This window comes from Lissotriton helveticus, chromosome 6 (genome assembly GCF_964261635.1).
Source record: "Lissotriton helveticus chromosome 6, aLisHel1.1, whole genome shotgun sequence".
In the NCBI taxonomy this organism is placed as follows: Eukaryota; Metazoa; Chordata; class Amphibia; order Caudata; family Salamandridae; genus Lissotriton; species Lissotriton helveticus.
Window position 1 is genome coordinate 469453261 of NC_136067.1, and position 24274 is coordinate 469477534.

General features: G+C 43.0%; 1 protein-coding gene across 1 annotated transcript in view; it reads right to left on the reverse strand.

Moving 5' to 3' along the window:
• CSMD1 (CUB and Sushi multiple domains 1) overlaps positions 1 to 24274 on the reverse strand; it is a 4503734-nt gene that overhangs the window by 1321893 nt on the left and 3157567 nt on the right. Inside the window, exon 35 of the mRNA XM_078647516.1 lies at positions 10214 to 10338. Coding sequence (XP_078503642.1) covers positions 10214 to 10338 — 125 coding nt within the window. The remainder of the gene's footprint in view (positions 1 to 10213; positions 10339 to 24274) is intronic.

Here is a 24274-nt window from a genome sequence, read left to right on the forward strand (position 1 = left end):
CTTATGTTAATTTGATTAGAGCCTGTCAAAAGGAGTAATTTTGACTACTCTGACTCTCTGCAGGTTTAAAAGCTACAGCAATCAGGCTACCCATGTAGGCCTGATGTCCTGTTTTCCTTGCAAGGATTGTGGATGTTGTAATGTAAGTTTAAGTCCATAGCTGGCATTTAATTTCCAGGCCATTGTTGTATTTCGTACACAATATACTAGAACCTTACTTAAAAAAAATATATGACAAATGGGGATTAACTACCTTTATAGTGTTTTTGGGTGGTGACTGTAGCAATGCCCCAATGCACAAACGTAAAAAAAAAACTAGTAGAATCATTCCACCAAAATGGGAATGAGCACTCAAAAAAATAAATGATTTTACAAATACATATAACAATACAGGAGGTAAGAAGTAGTTTGTAAGCTTCTTTACTAAGAGTGGATGAACAAATTAATAAATTGTTCGTACTTAGGGGCTGATTTACCAACATTTTAAGTTGTGGCAGTGTCATTTTTCTGAAGCAGCCACACAGCAAAATGTTACGTTGATTTATAAAATCTCTCAAATCAGATTTGCCTGGATTTCAATGGGCTTTTTCTTGTAAACTGATGAAAGGCAGGAAAGATGCAGAGTTGATTTAATTTGTATTAGTGTGGCGCTTCATGGGTGGAGCATGGGTGTTCCCATGTACACACCAATGGATTTTGGTGCATTCCTAGATTTACAAAAACTAGCAAATCTGGGAATATGTCAAATTGTTATGCCTCCCTGAACCAGGCATAAGAGAAGAAATATGTTTATTTCTCCTTGTTACTTCCTCTTTCTATGCGTGTTGCATTGTGCAGTACACAAAGAAAGAGTAATATGTCATTATGGATTATTTTTGTGCAGGAAGGTCTCCCTCCCTGCACAAAACATGGTGCAAGGGTGCCTGCATTTGTGCTAGGTGGCACACACTGTGTCAGCGCTGGGAGACAGCAAAAATGCACCATGTCTTAGTTGATCTGGTGCATTTCTACTTTCTCTTCTGCACAGACTGCAGCACAGTAATAGTGCTTTCTGCCCTGCTTTGGGTGAATAATAAGAAAATCTGCCCAAAATGGATGTATTTAGCTCTGATACTAGCTGACATTTCACAGAGAAAAACATCATCTCTGATGTATTCTATGTGTTTTCACCACATAGTGATAAAGTGAAAATGAATAAAAAAAAATATCTGGCAACATTGGTTTTAATATATTTATTCATTATAAAAGAGGGACACATTACTTGTGGGCAGCAGCATCAATGACCAGTCAGTGGATATATAGATCATTAGCGGTGCATAAGGCTTTTATTCAACACACACTAACCACAAGTTAAGTAATTGAGGGACTACATAAATTGAACATTTTGTATTTAACTTCTACAGACTAGTGATGTTTTAGTAAAGCTCTGGAGTAACCTGCATGAAGAATCATTAGGTGAGGCTGACGGTTACCCATGCAAGAAAGGTTAAGCTTCTATGTGTTCTGCCTCACTTTCTTCTCCCAGTTTCAGAGGGATAGAAAGAAAAGGAAAAAAGGAAGTGCAGTACAAATGAGATGAGAATAGGTGGGAATTAGCATATGTTTGGTCTATAGTCTTGTTTATTTTTTCAACCGCTACTCTAGCACATTTAAGTTATATAATTTTCTTCTTTTTCTTAAGTGTATCTGTTTTAGTGACCGGATTTGTTTTATTAGGCAGCTTCTTGTATTTACCATGGTGATGGGGACAAGTCACTTTATTCGTTTGGCCATCCCTAAAAAACAGCTGAATGCACCCTTGATTTGATGCTTCGTGGATAATAACCATAGCCCAGTAAACTTCAAGTGGTAAATCTTAGAAACGTTTATTCTTGATTCCAGAAGAGAAAAAGCTAATAGGTGGAGACTGACAAAATAACAGCAGCAGTTTTTCTACCTTAAAATCGATGTGGGTGTCACAGTTTAAAAGTGGATCGGATTGTAATGATTTAACAATATAGATGCAGACTTTGGGTTGAAAAAAGGCCCTCTTAAATGGTCACCACTAATAGTTTGCCTTCTTCCTCCTCTTTTTGTTATCCATAGGACTCTGAGCTATTTACTGCTGCTAACCAGTGCTAAAGTGCATGTGTTTCTGCCCTAAACATGACATTGGTTTATACCTGAATGCATATTTGTTGCATTGGTTAGTCCTTCGTAAAGTGGGACACCATATACCCAGGGTCTGTACTTCAAATGTTACAAATGGGCTGCAGGACTGAATGGGCCACCCACTGAATTAGCCTTTCGAACCAGTCTCAGGCCTTCCACTGCAGTGTCCGTATCTGCGGTTAACAGTCACTTCGACTTGGCATTCAAAACTATTTGCTAAGCCTTAAACTCCTCTTTTATTACATATGTTACCCCTAAGTTAGGCCCTAAGTAACACTAAGGGCAGGGTGCAATGTAAGTGAAAGGTGGAACAACCTTTATGATTGGCTCTCCTGGTGGTGACAAGCAGCATCTTTCATTTTTCACTACTTTGAGGCCTACTCCTTGTGTAGGCCAGCACTGGGATTTCCCTAATATGCTTTTAAGCTGTAATTCCTGATAAGAGAGGAGTATCACTTTCCTGTTTCATATATTTGGAATGTAATGAAAAAGCCTCCTTACTGGTGAAGATGGAATTAGCATTACTGTTTTAGAAATGCCACTTTTAGAAAGTAGACTTTCTGCTCTATGGGCCTGACAGCATGTCTCCAAGACACATCTGGAGTAGTTGACAGCCACACTTTCTACATTCCCTCTAGACAGCCAAAACACAGGAAGGTAAGGCTGATCGGCATTTTGAGCATTCATCTGCATTCATTGTCATTATGATGGGCCTTCCAGGGCAGGGAGGAATGGAAGGGACTGGCACTTACACTTCAATAGGTAGGCCACACATAAAGCACAGATGTACCTCCCACAGATAACCTGGCAGACAGGGTTGGGTTGAAATGGATCATTGTGCACTTTAGAGAGATGCTTTGAAGTCACCCCCAAACATCAAAGACACTTTGGGTAATAAGTATCGGGCCTCTGAGCCCCTAAAGACAGACACTACTAGATCTTAAACTGAATATCTGTCAGAAGGACTACTGTGCTGCTTAAAGGACCCAACTGGACAGCTTTTCTGGAAGGACTGCTTTATGGCTTGTTTCACTGCTGCCTGCTGCTCCATGACTTTGTTGGAATGAGAATTAGACTCTTCCTTTTCTCCAAGTGATCTCCAAGAACTTGCTGGCTTACCTCCTGTTTTCTGAAGTCTCAGGGACACAAAAGAATTCCTGCAATTCTGCTGGTGCTGCTGGACTTTTCCTTCTGTGAGTCCTACCTTGCCTGAGGTGACCCCTCCAGGTTCTGACCTGGGCTTCAGAAGTGGCTTCTGCAGCTGATTTCTGCAAAAAGCGATGCATTGCTTCGACTGCGTGAGAAATGCTGCTGCATTGCCCTTCCACACAGAAGCTGCTCGACGACAGAGGATCCATGGCCTGCACGGCTTGATGACGCTCTGCGCAGCTTGACCTCAATCCATTTTATGTACTTCAACGGAGCTCAATGGTGGCACGAGACACCCTTTCGCAGCTCACTGGTGATGCAGCAGACACTTGTCATTGCCACTTGCTCCATCCAAGGTATTTCATCAACTGGACCTTTCTGGGTCCTGTAGCCGGCCTGCCTTCTATTGCTGATGGCCTGAACTCTGGATTTGTACCAGTCCCTCTTGACCTCAAGTAACCTTTTGACCGCACTATTTATGGTTTATTCTTTACAAATTAATATCTCGACTTCTGCTTATTGGATGTTTGTCTTTTTCACATTTGTTTTACTCAGATAAATATTCTCTATTTTTCTAAACCTGTATGGAGTTTTTGTGGTGTTTTCATTGTGTTGCTTTGTGTGTGTGTAGCACAGATACTTTACACATTGTCTTTTATAGATAGTGGAGAAGTGTGGCTCAGGGGTTAGAGGCAGCAGACCCGGAAGCTGAGATCGGTCCTGGACCAGGGTTCAATTCCCCGCCTCGGTGGGGTCTTGGGCTAAAAATTCCACGCACTCGATAATTCTCGCCCCGGTGCCTCCGCGACTCACGGGTTCACACTCTGCGACTCTGGGCAATAGCTTGCTTAATCTCCACAATGGCCCCTCGCGGCGGGATGCCTGACTTTCACCTTGTGGATACCCTGCTATCTCACAGGGGAATACCAGGAAGGGTTCCCTAAGCAAGCGCCGGGAAACCCACTGCGGGTAGCTGTCCGCTATATAAGCTCAACTACATTTACATTTAGATACGCCTGACTGCTCTGTGCCAAGCTACCAGAGGGCGAGCACAGGTTATCTTATTGTGTATCTAGTTTATCCTGACTAGAGTTGTGGTTCCTGTCTGGCCTAGGGGCATACATCAGCCAACGAGGAATTCATATTTCCTACACTTACCAACAACTGATATTTTCTAGTGTGATCCAAAATAATATGATGTTAGACAATTAATGTTTAACTTCACATTTAGGCCATTGTAGTACTTGACAATTATATTTATTGTTGTTTTAACTTTTAATTTCGACAATCTAGCTTCTCCATATTATCCTTGTTTTCATAGATAACTACCACTACCACATCTAAATGTACTGTGTTTAAGGACCTTTAGCAACAGAGAATATGTCTAATTTTGGTGATGGTATATGATAGTAAATGTTGAAAACCATGGTTTACGCTTTGTCAGATGCTGGGCTACTGTTGTCATTTTTGCCATTTGATGAGTTTAGTAGCTATGCTATCTTGTCATGTCTTGGAAATTGTTCTCACTCGCATTTGATTAACTCATCCCTATCGGACTTATGAAGGCTTGCTTTATAATGTTCCAGCAATTCCGTTTTAATCAAACCTACTTAGTCTAGCTTTCCAGGTCAGTTAACTTCCAATGCTAAATAGGAACTTGTACAACATCTTTAGTGGGAATGGGTAATTTCATGCTCTGTTTATGTAAGAGTACATTCAAAGTAGTCTTTGACAGCTGGAAACCATTTCTGTCTTGAATGCACAGGTGCATTTGATATTCTTCTAACTTTACCTGCATCATACTTACACAGATATTAGAATCACATAAACTGTTCCTCTCTGTTTTTGTAACTATGCTTATTGGTGAGTTTCAAAATATGTTTGCTATAATTTTCCAAATCATACATTTGGAATTATAACAATAGGGATTAAGAACTCTCTTTTAGGTGTAACTGGTGGGTTATTTCTCTCTCTGTTATTCCTATGCAATTTTTAACCTAACTGTTCAGTGCATTATCTTCCTGGGTCCCCCATAGCGATGCGTCAGAATCCCTTTCAGAGGGCCCCGGGGTACACAGGGGCTAATGGCCCCATCGGTGGGGTGTTGAGGTCTTTTAATTAAGATGACCTGAGGTCTGACCTACTATGGATCCTGAGCAACTGGGCCCAGTATCCCTTCTGCACTTGACTCTCAAGATATCATGGTCCAAACACTCCAACAACCTCACGGGCGGTTGGTGGATACAATATAGTGAACACAGGCTCACATCTCAAACTGTGCAAAAACAACAATGAGTCATTGTCCAACCAATAACTCACTTTTATGGAAAAGACAAAGTATTTTATTTCTACCTCAATCCACACTAAAGAAAAATACGACATACACAAACAATTACACAGTCCTCCTCAGGGCTCCGGTTTTTCTTTGGCAGTTGCCTAGCCCACTCACTCCTCGCGTTAGCAATTGTAGGTACTCTCCATTCACTATCAGTAACATATTGGGTATTTCTCACAAGCAGTCTGAGTCTCAAGAGTCCACTCCGACTCTAACTTAATGTCAATAGCATTTAAACGCTAACACACATATTGAGCGTCAAGTTCCCTAGGGCAAACAGGTCTAAAAACAGTCTTACCCGCACTGTCAGGTCTGAGTGATCCCTGTCTAGGGGCACACGCAGTGGCTGCTACTGTGTTCAAGCGAGTCAGCCGCACATGGCCTAGGCGACTACACTCAGTGGGTGCACTCGCAGTCATGCTTTTGAATCGACCAGAGGCTGTCCACGACTCCTTTGGCAGGATAAGTGTTTAGTTCATCTCCCGGGGGGGGGGGGAGCAGGGGTTGGCTGCGATGATCGTGTCTTGGGTCCCTTGCCTGTGTGATGGTGTGTAGATGCTCTGATGGTGTCCTCACTTCTCCCAGGTTTGGCATAACAGGTCACATTGCTTGATGCTCCCGGTGATCCCCACTGACATGCAGGGGTCACCACAGCTCACAGGCTCCTACCCTATCAGCACAGGGAAATTATTCACAGAGAACCTTCCTGAGATGGAGGTCACCATCTCGATACTGCACAAAGGTACAGACCTTAATGCATGGCTGTCGTTCCCACAGCAGTCCCTCCTGGCATACGGCTCAATTCACAGTGGCCCTCTCCTGGCACTGAATTGCTAACTCTGTCCTTCTCACAGGCAAAGACCCAATCAGTGCAGCAGCTATTCCCTCACAAAAGTAGTCCAATTGAGAGAACTCCCCACTGGAATTTGCTCCATCGAATGCTTTCCTCTTCCTCACAGGGCACACTGATCTTGGAAAGCAGGCTGGTGTTGGTGCTTCAGGCCCTAGGGTAGGTGGTCTTGGATTTCATGGGTGATATTCCCTCACCCAGTAGGAAGACTAGCAGGTTTCGGCCCTCAGTGTTGGCCACAGGTAGAGGTCTTGCAGGGCTTCCCATGCTCACACATCTGGCTCCTTGGTAGAAGACAATTGTTGGGATCTCAAACTACCCGTTTCATAGTCCAATACCAGATATCAAATGTGGTTTAGGGTCAGAGTCTTAGAAGCTATGTGTTGGGGTTCTGCTTCACAGTTGAAAAAAGACCTGTTCACTCCTACTGATCTCTACACGGTATGCTGCTACCAACGTGCTCATGCTGCTTATGTCCTCATGAAGGCAGTTGACTTCCACAGCTATGGCGTTACCGGTCTGGACACCCCTCTCTATGCACCAATCCATGAGACAGGCATAGGGCATAACACAAATGCATTATATGTGCTTGACTATGCCTTCAAAAATCAGCATTAGGGATCCAGACATCAGTACACTTGGGCACTCAGGGAAGGGGTGCACATTCATTCTCATGCAGATGAGTTTTCTGTCCCAAAAAGATGTAAGCAAGATGTCACAGGCCTCCTAAAGCTTGACACTATACATCCAAGGATTCTGTAGCCAAAAATCCCCCATTTGCTAAAAAACGTTTGGGACACACTGCAACTTTCAAGAAACGGACACACACACTTGTTTGGAGTTTACCGCCGCATCGCGTAGAAATGAATGTATTCCTGTTCACATAAATGTGTTTTCATTAATATGTGCTCTATATTAGCCTTCCTACTCGTTATAACAAACGATCTACATACAGCATCACTACAAGTGGTGTGTTAAATTACAGCACAATACCAACAATGTATATACATGTACTGTTTTCTTTTCTCATCACAGTTATAGGTTCAAATGACCTGATAACGACATAATACGAGTGGTAAGTCAATGACCCACTAATTGTAGTTGTTAAATTCAGCAACTAGATTCACCTACAGGCCCTGAAGAAAGCCCCTCGACCCGGCAAGGCACAAATGGGGCTGAAACATGTCGACCGCTCACATGGACTAACCATTACGTAAGATTAATAACTTGATCTACACACGCACCACTTTGTTTTTACTTTTCCACATCTCCATACAATTAAAGACTCTTCTCAAATGGCGATGTAGTACATTTTTAATACACTTCACATTAGCACCCTTTTTTTTATCTCTGGTCACTACAGTTCTATCAGTTAGTCTAACTCCTGGTGGAGGTCAGCATACCTATATCAAAAACTCAATGATGATGCTGTCACGTTACAAATAGGCGGAGAATCATGATATACCACCCAACCACCTATGTATGTGAATGAGGGTTTTTCTTAGAAAGAGTCACAACTCATGAGCCTGTTTACACAGGTACAAGTGATCCATTCTATTTTGATTATATTTGACTGTTTTATCACTGCCAATCTATATACATATAAGGGGCCTTCTTCTTTAGGTCATAATATTCAATGTTATATAGAACACCTTTTTATTATGACAGATGGATTTGCATTTTATTTCAATCTTCTGTGCCTTTGTGTGGCTATCTAACATTATTATTCTAATATAATATTTGTATATTCATTGAGATAAATGGATAATTGAGCTCCTGTCATCACTCATCAATGGTAATACAGTATCCAGCATTCTGTCGGGTGATGTGCGCACACTACAAATAATCATAACATACCTGTTCTGACTTTAGGGTTCAGGAGTATGGTCCAAGTCCAAGACGGGTCGGCCCTCCCATTTTTGATTTAAAAATCTATTCCTTATATCTGTTGGTCTTTCCGACACCCTGGCATCACAGGGAGGGAAAATTGAAATGAAATTCCCCAATTGGCCAGGTAGGGGCCAGAAAGACCGTTGGGGGTTTAGTGATAGGAGTTATGGCCCAATGCCAACAAAGGCCAGAATCTAGTCTATTTTTTCTTTAAATACAATGATCACTGGTGTTTAGTGTGATTTCGCCCCCTCACCGGTCCTAAATGAAGGCAGTTTGCTGGTAAATCACCCAATCTTCCCAATGTGGAGCACAAAGACTGTTGGAGTCTTTAAGAGTAGGTGGATTGATGATGCCAGCTTTGGTCGGTCACCACCCCATTTCTTTCTTATATATATTAAATTCCCTGGTAGTTAGTGGGATTTCAGGAAGACTCTGTGGCCACCTTCACTTACTGAAATGATATTCTCTTTTTTTAGTCAACTTTCTGCCCTGTCCCTCTCCTCAGATTCTGGATACGTCCCTAATATGCCCCACATATACAGAAAGATTGGTAATGTTTTTAGGGTTGGAGTGAAAATTGATGCTTGGGAGGAACACCCCCCACTTTGTTTATCATGAATATAAAAATCCCCTGTGTCTAGTAGAAATAATAGCAAACTGGGAGGACTAACTGAGGTAAACCTCCAAATATGATCGGGGGGGCAGAAAGAATACTGGGGTTTTTAAGGGCGGGGGTGTGGCCTGATGACAGGGCAGGCCACCATGGCCCGTTCCTTTTTTATAAATATTGGAATCCCTTCAGTATAGTGGGCTTTTGGCCCCCTGGGAGAAAATGATTGGGTGAAAACCTGCCCCAAGGGTGCCTAAAGCTTTTGGGGACTTTAGTAGTGTGGTAGTTGCTCCAAACCTGGGCAGCCACTCCCACCCACATTCTTTAAGATATATATTAAAATCATTGGTATCTATCAGGGTTACTGCCCCACCTGGGGAGGGAAGATTTGAGATAAAGCCCCAATCTGCCAAGGGGCAGAAAAACTATCGACGCCTTTAGTGCTGCGGGTTTCTCCTGATGCCAGAGCCAGCTGCCACCACTGCATTATTTTTTTACTGAAATAATTTCATGGGTTTAGAGGGCTTTCTACTACCTTGAGGGACAGACTGGGGTCAGATTCCCAATTGCACCTTCTAGGGGGAAAGCAGAAAAACTGGATTTTGTTTTAGGGGAGCACGTGAACATGCCTGTGGAGGTGTTCCCTCCCATAGGCCATTTGGTGGTTAGTGGGTAGCTTCCTGCTTGGAGATTGTGTTTCTGCAGTGCACAACTATGGAGAGGTTCCATTGGAAAAGGGGAGAATCTCCTGTTTCCAACAGTACCTCTCCTGTCATGACTGGAGCTTATGCAGGGTGAGCTACAAGTGCAAATGGTCTGACTGTTCTCACTTTCAATCATTGTGACCTCAGCATTTTGCTCGTAACACTCTTGCCTCACAGGTTGAACTTTTGTTGCACCATTGGTGTGGGAAAGTGGCATTCACATTGTCAACACTACTGAGTTGGTGCAAAAGACATGAAGGTGTTGTCCCCCACTCCAAGGGGGATAAGGCTTGAAAAATGCCTTATTTACTTTTTATCAATTGTCAAGTTTTTTTCTTTATGCATAAAGTATGATGCAAGATAGATAGATAGATATATAGATAGATAGATAGATAGATAGATAGATAGATAGATAGATAGATAGATAGATAGATAGATAGATAGATAGATTTCAATCAATTCTTTTAATTGTGATAAATGAAAAGGAACCAATAACAGTGGGTGGAAGAATGTAGACTTGCCTGAATACCGGAGCCCTCTGTCACTATAATTTTCCAGGCGCAGTTCAAACTGTTGCCATAAGGTTCGGGGTAACCTGGAGACAAAATTGTACCTCGACGTTCTGTTAAGTTTCCACTGCATGGAACTGAAAAATAAATGTATTTGGGATGAAAACAAAATCATGATACATTGAAAGAATTAACAAATATAAAAAAATCATGGGCTGATTTCTAGGAATTTGCACACAGAAATATTGCTGGTTTTGTGTTGCACTTTCCTTTTTAGACAGAAGTTCCATGTCCTCAAATAGAGGCTTCAAGAAATTGGGCAATGGCTATATATGAAGGGTTTTCATAAACTGACTGGAACACTTGCCAGCCTAAATGCAATCTCAAATCAACATTCACACTAATGGGCCCATTAGGATGGCATCTGGATCGCCCCCGCAGGGCCGGCGGTAGCCACCCCCGGCCCGGCGGGGTCGATCCTCCCGCCATCCTGCCATGAATGACACCCCGCCACATTAGGATGGCTGGGGGCTCCGCGGCAGATGGAAAAACTGTCCACCGGTTTTCCGCCGCTTGACTCGTTCGCTGCACGGAAAACGTGTTTAATATGGACCGCCATCCATATTATGATCATGGGAGTGAGCAGCCTTTTCATGGCATGACAAGACATGAGGTTACTGCTATTGAGGGCCACTTGCGGTCCCCCAGGGAGTTGGGGGTGAACTTGGAGGGTACCTGTGGTAGCCGCTTACATTGGCATGGACACGGTGGCAGGCACCACGCGGTGCTTGTCACCTTGTGCATGCCAATGCACAACGTGCATTCCCAGCATTGTGGCGGGTGGTGCAGGGAGCACCGCCCACCACAATGCTGGGAATAGGGGATACCACCGCCGCGGTGGCGATGGCATCATAATTGCAGGTGCGGGACCGCTGCATCCCCGGTGGACCCTCCCGCATATCGTTATGGTGGCGGGTTGACAGATTTGATAGTAAATACACTTGATTTGATTCAAATCAAAAACGTTAAGACATAAGGAAATCACCTGATCTTGCAGTAACAATTTTGTCATAGAAATGTGTCAGAAATGCTACATTCAAACTACTGATAACGCATTTGCCGGGTCGGCAGGAACTGTTAGACTGTCGTTTTCAGCATCGCTGTAGCCCTGGATGGAGCTACAGTCTCTTGAAGATCTGTATTTTTCAGGTATTCCTGCAAATTGAAGGTTATCTTGCAAAGGAACAATGTTTACAGGATTGTATGTTGGATTTTTGTCATATTTGGTCTTGTTGGATTAGATAAAGTTTTGCTTATTTTTCTAAACTGGTGTGTCCATTTGTAGTATTTTCACTGTTACTGTATGTATGCACAAATGCTTTATACACTGCCTCTGAGATGAGCCTGTCTGCTCATGCCAAGCTACCAAGGGGGTGAGCAGGGGTTATTTTAGACGTGCCCCCCTTACCCTGACTAGGAAGAAGGGTCCCTACTTGGACAGAGGTGCAAACCATTGCCAACTAGAGACCCCCATATCTAACACAATTGTACTAAGAAATACACATCTAGATACATAAAACCAAATTATACATGTTTGCGAACACTGGGATATGTTGTACACTAGTGTTTGAGTATGATGGTTATGTAGGAAAGATCCAACTCGTGAATAGTCTTCTGAAGATAAGATTGTCATCTGTGCATCCTATGTTCGGGGGCAATTTAAATCCATAGCTTAGCTGCTTGAACAGTGCTTGAACCACTTTTAGTTTTACTCTTCTATGGTGGGGTTTTGAGGCAAGGTGCCAATCCTGAGCGGAGGTTCCTTTGAATATATTTGGTGATTTTATTCCTGATGAAAGTGGTCCTGTTACATGCATTGCTTTGTGGGTGATGCAAAGCAGCTTGAAGGTAGATGTTCTGGCAACTGGTGTCCAATTACCTCCAAACAGGGGAAATGTGCCCATGTGGCTTTACATGTAGGAGTAGTTTGGCAGCAGATTTTTGAATCTGTTGTGTTCCTTTCATAGTTGATAAAGATGATCCGTGGTAGAGGCTATTGGTGTACTATACAGTACAAGAGAGATAAAACCCTGGACCATGTGTGGAAATCTCAGATGGGAGAAGGTGCGTTGCAGAGTTTTCATGGTAATGAATCTTGATCCTGCTAATTTGTCCACTTGGGCGTTCATTGATAACTTGGAATCCACAGTAATTCCTAGGTTTCTTACTTCCTTAGATACTTTAGGAGGTGGTCCCAGACCTTCAGACCAGGTGCCGAGTGTCATAATTTTTCCAATCGCCTCATGGGTATTTCAGTTTTGAAAGCATTCAATTTGAGATGGCCCCATGTCATACACTGATCAATTGCTCTGAGGCAACTGAAGATTTTTGAGTTTCAAATGTATCTTGGGTTTTCCAGTTTAAGGAGTATTTGTCACATCTGCATAGTTATAGCATGTGAGCTCAAATTCACTGAATGCTGGCAATAACTTCATGTAGATGTTGAAAAGCATGGGTGGGATTATATAGCCTTGAGGGACCCCTGATTTTGTGAAGTACTGTTTGGATAAGAAAAATTGCACTTAAGTTCTTTTACAGTTTTAAAAATGCAATCAGATATGACTGTCACACATACTATTCTGGTCAGGCAGGTACTACCAATGTGTAAAAGTATCCACAGTGTGATTAGGAGTAGAGGTGGGGGTTTGAAGACCATTTGTAGTCTCTTCGGTTTTGACACCTAATCCCATTTAGGATATAAGTGACAAAAGATGTTAGAGATGGCTCATCACAGAGCGGCTTATTGCAGGTCATTTTTTTACCCTGCCTAAAACAAAGCACTTTTCAGCGTAATGCTTCTAAACCCCTCCTTCCTATGGTGCATTTGACGCCCCTCTAAAGGGCCCTACCCCCCAGTTCCAGGACCCCTGTAATAAGCTAAGGTTGGTTTACCCCCTCCCACAAAATACTGAGGAGTGGAGTAGTCATTAATATGTGATTCCAACCAGTGTGTTTCACAGCTTCCTTGTTTATACTGCAAGGGCTACATTATAGGATGCGGGAGACAGTTACAATGCCCTTTTAATGCCTTAGTGTGATTGAAGTTCAACTGAGGACAAATCTTGACTAACATTAGTATTAAACGGTTCTCAACTTTGTAATGTTTTAACGGAAATTGGAGGCAGAGGTTTACAAGAATAAATAATTCTGAATCATTTTGTAGAGAACTGTATGGAAAGTTTGAAATATACAAGCATTGATAGTCAGCAATTTGTAATTTCTGGGGCAGTGGCCAAAGCAGTAATGCTCATTCGCCCGAATTGAGTTGCAAGAGCAAGTTAGCCATCTAGATAACTTTTTTTAAATGTATATATTTTTATCAGATTTTCTTAAGGTCCCTGCTCCTAGATTCTTTTTTTCCTAGGATGTGTTTGAAAGAGGGATCTTGTATTTAATTTGTATCACCTATTTGTCCCATTGTCCAATTTCAACATAGCATGGTCTATCTGAGGAAACAGTTTCTGCTTTGGTCCTGGAGTTCCCAATCTCGCAGAGGGCATGATTTTCGATGGAACTCTTGATTTGATCAAATCAAAATTTAAATCAAACAAAGTGACTATTCATCTTAGTACAAACACTCGTAAACCAGGAGATTGGATTTCCATGGCTATAACTATCCGCCTTTCTCCCAAAGCAGTTCCGTTCTGATTGGGGGAGGTAAAAGTTGGTGAGGAATAGGCACAGATCTTTAGAATTTCTAATTGACTGCATAGTTGGCTTTGACACATAGCAAGTGATCTTAATGCAGCAACGTACCAATTTAGAATTATGTACAAATTGTCATTTAGAAGGTGTATTCATGCATTTATCTTGTAACATTAAATCAAAGCTAAAATTGTCAAGATAATGCAGAGGGACCTCGTTAATCAATCTTGCATTGTTAAATAAATGGGATGTTAAGTGATAAGAATGAAAGCATGGGAAGATCAAGTCACTTTCATGTGCAAGGGTTTTTTCTTGAAACTGATTCGCCACTGGTAGTGCCCCCAATAAAAACCACTCATAAGATTTTAAATCTTTTTGATAATTTTTGATGTTTACATCAGATGTCGCCAACATTTTGAATAAAGTCAGCTACTTCAGGTCTATGAAGATAGTCCCGAGCTACGTATTACTTTAAAAACTGCAGCAGTGGTAACTACATCGTAGGCAATCGCAATAGTGGCTGCATCTTGGAAAATCACTTAGTAACCACTTGTGTGTATGTTGCAATATTGACTGATGCCAAAGTATAATCTCCAGCTAATTGACTAATGCAGTATAATGAAGCAGATATGTAATACCAAGTGGTGGTTGCCCCTGAGTAGTTATAGGTAGGATCATATTTCCATAGGAAATGCCGTTTTGGAGTTACTAATAATTTCTTGTGCCGTTTGATGAATCTCCTCAAAACGTACAGAAAAAAATGCTACCTTTTAATTAGGCAAGCTAGTTAAGCGGGGGGTGAGGAATACGGGTAGATCCCAAAACAGGTTTTCCTCATTCGTTCTACCACGGCCACAGTCCAAACTGCTGAACAGATTTGCACCAAAAAATTAGAGAAAACTAGATCTTGGTTCAGAAAGACAGATTTTTGTGTTTTAGTGTTCACCTGTTCAGCAGTTTTGGAGAAAAAATTGTATATATCTAACTGTGAAAGATCTGTGGACCCAAAATATCTCAAATTGTGATGTGGTTGGCTCCCACTACATCAACCAGGAATTGGTGACAGCCACCTTAGGACTTGGGGTCTGTCCTGAGTACTAACAAAAATGCAAAGGACACCTGGCATGATACTAGATACCCTGACCCCCTAGGCATGGTGGTGGGGCCCCACAGGGACTAGGCAAGGGGTCATTATTTTTTATTTATTTTTTGCCACAAGTTCACCAACGATCTGTGATTAAAATAAAGCGTACTTCTACCCATTTCAATAATAAAAACCCCGGTGTGTGGTGGCAGGGTGCGGCATTTGTGTTAAGGGGGGGGGGGTATAACCCCCGAGCCTGAAAAGGACTTTGCAACTCCATACTGCATCGGTAAATTAAGGAGAGGGGGTGCAGGGCCCCCTACTCTGAGACTAAAAAGGCTTTAGTGACCCCATACCCGCAGGACCAGGTGCCCTAATAAAGGAGGGGCGCTTCCCAAGCCTGAAGAGACCCCTTGGGCCACATCGCCCCCCTCCGCAGAGCCATTTTATGGCCCCGGAACCCCATCCCCTGGGGCTAGCTTAGGGACACTGCCAGTTTCCCTGGATATGGGCAGGGTGAGTGCACGGTTCACCCTCCGGGCTGTGGTAAATAAATAATTAATTACCGGATCTATTTTTGACTATAATCAATAAACAGGTAGCTCAATAAATAAGAGTCAAGATTCGAGGTAGCTGGAGTTGACAGGCTTTAATCAAGCATAAAGGACAGGAACAGGACAGCCTGTACGGGAATAGGATGGCAGCTGCCGGGGGCAGGAATAGGCTAACTTTTAATAACAGTGCACAATATTTATAGTTACACAGAATACATTACATTCAATATAGTAGGCGTAGCAGTAGGCGGAGTTTGTAGCAGTCGCGAAAGATAAGGCATAAAGTGGGTGTAACAAGAGGTGTGTACAGGGCGTATACATAGACATGTGATGTAAACGTAACAGAATATGTCATAAACGGGGCGGAAACATGGAGGGGGCTACCTGAGCAGCTGGGACCTTTAACCTAGTGGTGCGCTCAAACTGACAATGACGTGTTACTAGGGAGAACTGGGGGCTATGACTTCTGCACTAGAAGAGGAGACGAAAGTCTGGAGTGTCAGAGCGACATGTACCCAGGCATATCTAGTATCTGGTGTTTAGAGTACATGTTGATATAATCCAAAAGTTATCAGGGCAAAGGCTAACAGACATTAAGACTGGTGCATGCATAATTCTACATGTAGTGTGTGTGCGAGGAATATTCTATGAATATTAATACAGTATTTCTCTTACATGGAGACATAAAGGCTAGACCATGACGGAAACTATTGATGCGATTCAGTAGCTTAGGAATGCAGAGAAGGAGGGCTGGACTGATAACTGGAAACATAACATACTCTTGGCAGACTGAGAGGCAGAGCCAGGCCGAGCCGGGCACTGCGTGGCAGGAAGTAAGCTAAGGGTCAGGGATACAGGTGGGGGCTGTATCACTCCTCGGAGAGGGTTCAGGAAACAGGAGCTGAATCTGAGTCCGGGCCCTTTTGAGGCCTAGAAACGGGGATAATTCAATGAATTAACGTGCACACTGTGAAACGTGGCAACGTAGCTTTACATAGGCCTAATATTCGTTGTATTCACGAGGACTGAAAACTGGCATACAGGAGATGGACACAACTGTAATTGCGTCTTTAATTGATCAGAAGGGAATACATGCATATCGATCATGCACATATGACATAACATGGGGAACACGTAGGCACATATAACATGGCAAAATTTACTTTTCCACATTCCCTCCTTGTGCCCTACGTTTCCATCAGGAAACATCTATATTCATGATACCATCTATCATTTCATACAGCATCATTTGCTCGTCTCGAATTGTCTTGGAACGGGACTTAGGACTAGGAATACAAGAGGTAGCACACATGCCGCAAATCGCAGGGCCACATTGTAAACAGAGACAGCAACTGAATATGATCATTACTGCAATACCCAGGAATGACAATACTTTCCATCCCCAGGCAGATATGATACTCCAGAGCCAACCGGACCATGTCCAGGTGCCTGGATTCTGGTGTAACTGATGGGCAATTTTATGAAGTCTGGTTATAGCTGAATAAACAGACGGCGCGTTATTAGGAATGAAAATGCAGCAACTAGATCCGATGACTCTACATGCTCCTCCTCTATCGGCCAGTATGACGTCAAGAACGAGACGATTTTGGAGCACGACAAATCTCATAGCAGATTGCTCTTCGGTTAAGTTACCTAGAGCAGAAGTAGTCTCATTCACTACTGCTTCAAGGGTTCTGGTTAACCTACGTATTAACTTACTATTCTGGACAGGGCCTATAAAGAAGAAGAAACCTTTATTAAAGTCTTGATACTGTTCTAGAGTAGTTTCAGTTTGATCGACAATTGGGGACTCGATCTCCCTTTTATGTCTGACGTGTACTAGATGTGTGTTTCTGTGATAATCAGATGGTGGCAGTAGAAAGGCAATGTAACATGTTCCATCCCAATCGAGGGGCAGACGAACATATGCGGTCTGACCACAAACAAAATAAGAATGACGTGAGGCTTTGAAAATAGATTTCCCACTGTCACTATACTCGACAGTAGTAGTACAATCACTATGTCCTACATGTGCGGAACCATTATTTCTGACACATAATTCGCCTTTGACTGGTAGTACTGAAATAGCAGGTAAGTCTGGAGTAGTATCAGACTGAACATTCAGGACCATAAAATTCGAAGAATAATTACCTAAATTATAAACCTCATTTTCTAGATTTAACCCTGTTCTATGGGAGAGACCTTGCTTGTCTGGGAAACATGTTCTATTCAGAAGGGACATATCATTTGAAGATGACGTTAACATGGACCATGCTCCACACGAACCATTATGTGAAAACGGATAAGGAAAGAGTGGCAGAACGCCCTTCGGTGTCTGGAAAGGGGGGAGTCGACCACACACCCAACAATTAGTGGCATTGCTGGTCTGGTGTGAATAGTGTAACATTCGGATGAATGTATTATTACGCATAGCAAGACGATAGGATAGCTCGTGAGGAGGCAGATCACTAAATGTGTGCTCTACTGTAGCATTAGAAAACTTATTTACATGAGAAATTGGAAAACATAAATGTAATGCATAACTTGTGCAGGTAACCATCAAACTTAGAAACAATAGGAAACTTAGAATGACGATACATCGTATAGAGTTTTGACTAACTCTCTCACTATGGGGGTCTATCTCATACATGTCAGGGACCTGTCTAACCGTTTCACCCGAGAGGGACTTAGACAATTAAACTGGCTGACTTATTTTACTAGACCGGAGTTTTAACTTATACTCCTGCTGCGGAGTTTTCTCTAACAGAGGAACTTTCAGTTCGGGATTGAGATTAATGTCTGATTTAGAGTCTTGTTTCAGGCAGTCTTTAGAAATGGAACAGTCTTTGGAATTGTCATTAAAAGTCTTTTTTCGGATTCCATGAAATTTCTTGATATGCGACAGATGGACCCAACCCTTGCGGCCTTCCAACTTCACGGCCGTACGGGTGGTCATAAGGACTAGTCTCGGCTCCTTCCAGCGAGGCTCCAGCGGACTTGAACGATCAAAGTTCCTGACCAGTACTAGGTCACCTGGGATGACCTCATGCGGTTTCACTTCGGTATTATCTGGAAATGCAGCGGCAACCTGTGAACGACAAGAGTGTAGGGCAGACATCAAGGAAGCTAGGTAATCTGTCAACATATTACTGGAAACATCTGTAATACTGCGGGGTCTAGGTGTACCCCACATGTTTGGGGGGCGGCCGAATACGACCTCGTACGGGGACAGACCTGATCTGGAATGTGCGACCATTCTCATGTAGAATAAAGCAACTGGCAGGGCAACTAGCCAGTCTACACCTTTCTCTTTACATATCTTGGCAATACGGATTTTCAGGGTTTGATTATGTCTCTCTACGAGACCGGCTGCTTCAGGATGGCGCACACAATGGAACTTCCACTGGTACCCTAGCAGAAGGGAAACATGTTTCATTAACTCAGATGAGAATGGCTGGCCGTTATCAGAATACACGACCCTAGGGAGTCCATAACGGGGGAAGAATTCACGAACCAACTGCTTGGCAGTGGTCGCTGCTGTGTAATCTGGAACTGGATATGCTTCTGTCCACCTGGACAAAGCGCATACAACTACGAGGACATACTTGAAACCTCGACATCGCTCCATCTGAATGTAATCCATCTGGAGGACTTCAAAAGGGTGGTCAGGAGGTTGGAATCCACCTTGTTCCACCGGGACACTTTTACCTGGATTGAATTGGCAACATATCATACAAGTACGGACTTTCTGCTTGGCTGCAGCTCGTAAGTGCTTGTTGAACCAAAGGTTCTGAATACTGTCTAACATAGCTTTTTCTCCTAGATGTGTTGGACTATGTGCGGTATTGATAATGACTTGAACCATAGAGTCGGGGAGAAACCATGTGGCTTTTCCCTTCGTCACCCATCCCTGATCTGTCTGGACCCCTCCTTGTTCGGACCATTTCTTGATTTCTTCAGGAGTAGCATGTAACTGTATGTCTATGACATCTTGTGTAGGGTCCTTAACTGTCATACAGGTAGTCTGTTCTGGAGTGGATGTCTGTGTCTTGTTAACTGGAATGTCTGGTGTCTGAGCTGTAAGCTTGGCTGTTCGATCTGCTAGATCATTACCTTGGGAAATGATGTCAGTAACTTTCGTATGTGCCTTGCACTTCATGATAGCAATAGCTGTCGGTAAATGTATTGCATCTAACAGAGCTTGAATGAGGAGACCATGCTGAATCTTGGTTCCATGAGAAGTCATGAAACCTCTCTCCTGCCAGAGCACTCCGAAGTCGTGTACAACTCCGAATGCGTAACGTGAATCTGTATATATGTTTACTTTCAGGTTCTTGGCACGTATGCAGGCTTGGGTCAGAGCAACTAGCTCTGCTGCTTGAGCAGACAGGGTGTCAATACGGTGTGTTTCAATAACTTCAATGTCAGTAGTCACTGCATACGCGGCTACTAGTTCTCCTGTACTAGTTCTCATACATGAACCATCCACATAAAGTGTCAGGTCGGGATCAGGTAATGCAATGTCTGTCAGGTCTTGTCTTGGCTTAGTCATAGTGTTAATAACTTCCACACAGTCATGTGTGGCAGGATTTGAAGTAACTGACGGTAACAGAGTAGCAGGATTCAGAATGTTGCAGCGTCTGATTTCTATGTGTGGCTGGAACAGTATCAGTTCATAACCTGTTAAACGTGCAATTGTCAAGTGCTGAGTCTGTGTTCGGTTTAAAAGAACTTCCACGGAGTGTGGAACTTGTACTGTCAGGGAGTGTCCTAATACTATGGAATCACTTTGTCTGATAGCTAGAGCTGTGGCTGCAACTGACTTGAGGCACGCAGGCAAAGCCTGGGCTACTGGATCTAATGTGCTCGAAAAATAAGCACAAGGCTTGTACTGTCCTGCTTGATCTTGTGTGAGAACAGATAATGCAGTACCATCACGTTCTGTGACAAAAAGTGTAAAAGGCTTACTGTAGTTCGGTGTAGCTAGAACAGGTGCTTGACATAAGGCTTTCTTTAATTCATTAAAACTAAATGTATGTTCAGATGTCCAAGGGAGGACAGTCGATACGGCTGCCTCCTGTGTCGTTAACTGTATCAGTGGCTTTGCTAGAAATGCATACTGAGGAATCCATTGTCTGCAGTAAGAAGTAAGGCCGATAAAAGCACGTACCTCCTTCTGTGTCTTGGGCTGTGGAAGACTCGCTATTAACTGGATACGGTCTGGTGTCAACTGCCTACCCCACTTGGACAGTAAGTGGCCTAAGTAGATCACTTGCTGGACACAGAACTGGAGCTTCGAAGGGGACACCTTGTGCCCCATCTCGGCTAGGAAATACAGAACTGTAAGTGACGCTCGCTCGCAGTCACGTTCAGAACGGGCTGTGATCAGTAGATCATCGACATACTGGAGCAGGGCAGTGTCTGTTGGCATGTGAATGTTGTCTAGTTGTCTCTTAAGTGCTTGACTGTAAATACTAGGACTTTCTGTGAAACCTTGAGGAGCTCGTGTGAATTTATAGCTCCTTCCATTTAAACAAAAACCGAAAAGGTACTGGCTGTCTGGATGAATGGGAACACTGAAAAATGCATTCTTGAGGTCTATTACAGTAAAAAATGTAGCTTCAGAATCAATGGCTGTTAATAGGGATGAAATATCTGGGACTACTGGATACTGAGGTATGATACATTTATTAAGTTCTCGAAGGTCAATCACTAATCGATATACTGGAGGTGCATTTGGATCAGTACGTTTCATGACTGGAATGATAGGAGAATTACATACATTGGAGTCAGTTTCTACAACCACTCCTTGAGCAATAAGCTCGTCAATAATTTTGGATAAGGCTGCTACAGCCTCAGGTGGCAATCTGTACTGTCTGATCCGTGGCAGGACTATACCTTGCTTGAGAGTCACACGATGGGGTGTGATTTGCATAAAACCTACATCAGTTGGACCTTGCGCCCATAAATGCTGCGGTACATTGGATAATCTTGGATCAAAATCGCGTAATATGTAGTGACCTTTAAAGTCTCTTAAAAACAATCGTATTCCTTCTGGGGAGCAGCAAATTACTGCACCTAATTCTTTCAATGTTTTAATACCTAACAAATTTTCTGGACACGATTTCGTAAGTAACAAATCAGTAGTTCGGGACAATGGACCAACTTCTAGAGTAACTAGCTTTGAAATCTCGTTTACAATAGGCTTTCCTGAAAATCCAAGGGAAACATTTCTAGAGCCTGAGAGCGGAGCCCCTGGAACCTCGTCATGACTGATAGTAGTCCTACTTGCCCCTGTATCAATCAGAAACTTTCTGTCTTTCCCTAATACTTGACTGTGTACATAGGGACCCTCTTGATCTACAGGTATCTCGATGAGAGGCAAGCCTACCTCCCTCTCTAGGCTGTTTCATGAATACTGTTGATACTCTGGATACTCTGTCTGGGCATACTGGTACATCTGCTGTGTAACATGCTGTGTTGCAGCAATAGGCTGCGGTGCTGGAACTGTCTGTTGTGCATTCTGTAGTTGCTGAGAAGTCGGTGAAACTTGTTCTTGTCTAGGCGGACGTGGTCTTTCTTTAGTCTTACCAGTTGCTATGTTGTGTTTCAGAACTGCACACTCGTTTATAAAATGACCTGGCTGTTTACAATAATTGCATGTCCCTTTAACGGGAGCTGCAGGATGACTGGCTTGATTCGGACCCCTCTTCTGACTGTCTTGTGGAACAGATTGTGCAACTAGTACTTTCATTTTCGTATCTTTCATACGTTTCCTTTCGTGTTCTTGCTCTTCCCTGATTCTGTTCTGGTGATACTGGAGCATCTGAAGCATTTGTGACGGGGTACTAGCTTGCCAGGTACTTTCGATTTTCAAAACTCGATTTTTAACTTGTGGACTTGAATTCTCGACTAGTTTAGTAACAAAAAGATGAGGGTATGACTCGCTACCTGTCTTCAAACCACTGTTGATAATGAAACATTTTTCGAATCTAGAATAAAAATCACTAGTGTCTTCATCCTGTTTCTGTTTGCATGCTGAGATTGCATCCCAATCTTCCTTTTTCGTGGCTAGTAATCTTGGCAAAACTTGAATCAATAACTCGGGCAATTCTTTACATTTCTCCCCAAGACCGGTACCTGGTACTCGTATTTTATCTTCAGCTTCTAGAGCTGTCCAATCAATCTTTTTCTCTCCCACCTCCCATTCTTTTTCCTTGAGTTTCTCATATACCCCTGCGGGCAACAGGACCTTTAACATTTTAATGATATCTGGATACGTGTATTCTCCCATACGGAGCATGTCTTTTAATTCTCGATGGAACCCTGCTGGATCTTTGTCGTGACAGGGAATTAACTTCTTCATCTCTAAGAGTTCCATCTTTGTGATAGGGGTGTAAACAAATACTCGTTGCATTTCACCATCCGGTGTCCTAACTGGGTGTACTTCTCGTAACGGATGCTGTCTGTCTATGTAAAATGGTTTACTTTCTGGAGGTGAGACGTGAACAAAATGCGGATTCAGAAACGTTCTATATTTGTGGCGCTGTTCTAGAATGACACTAATTAAATCGGTACCTAAACCTTTCCATCTATACTGGAGCAACTCGTTCAGAACATCATGTAACGGACCTGGATCAGAATGTTGTCCCTCATACAGTGTAATGAGGTGCTGGATCATATACACACCCACCAGTCGCTGCTCGGCTGGGGGCAGTTTCAGAAACATTTGTGCCACTATTTCATCTGGAAAAGTGGTAGAATCAGTAACCCATCGGACTGCTGATCGGGCTAGTTCTTGTTCATGCATGGTACTAAGTTCACTATAACCGATTCGTGATTTCAGAATGTGATCGGTAGCTTGAAATACTTGTTCTAGCGAATCTTGTTCTGGTGCTGGAAGATGAAAAACGTTCTTGTGTTCTAGACGTGAATGTCGGTCGGGAAGTCTAGTTTTACCTACATACGCTATTCTGGTAGGATTCTCGTCGTCTACCTCTTCAGTAGAAGAGTCGTTTTCCTTCTCGCTTACTTGTGCTGCTTTGCGTTTCTCGTGAAACCTTATTATTTCCTTACGAATTTTCTTGTACATACTTTCTATACTACTGAGTGTCTTGTGTCTACCCTCAGCTATATTATCACTCCACCTTGTCAGGACTTTCATTTCGGTCGGATCTTTAGTCGGACAATCTTGTTCCCTTACTAAACAATTAATTAGAAATTTTAATAGCATGAGCTGAATCTCAGCTTTCCTTTGAGACATGATTTCACCAATACTTTCTGGATCGTCTCCTGTACGGATGAAACAATATATTCTGTCTAGATCTTCTTTCATATTCGGTAGGGTGTCCAAATACTCGGTCACCTGTCTTACACGCAATGAATATATAACCATATTATCATCGCCTGGGACTGGATCATAACGGCATTCGGTAAGAGCTCGTCTGATATCTGCAACGGACTGGTATTTGGGCGTACGCTGTAACGCACGTTCATGTAACTCGACTAATGTTACACGTTTGTGTGGCGGCGGGGTACCAGGAGGACCTCCCCCCGCGGCCCCTAAACTGGAATCGTCGACCGATACTCTTCGTGCTGGCAGAGTGACCGATGTAGCGGGTACTTGTACTACGGGCTGGACCGGGGGTACCGTAACAGGTGCTGTAACAGGTGCCCCGGTGGCTGGAGGAACAGGAATTACATTATTTACAGGAGCTGGCGGAACAGGAT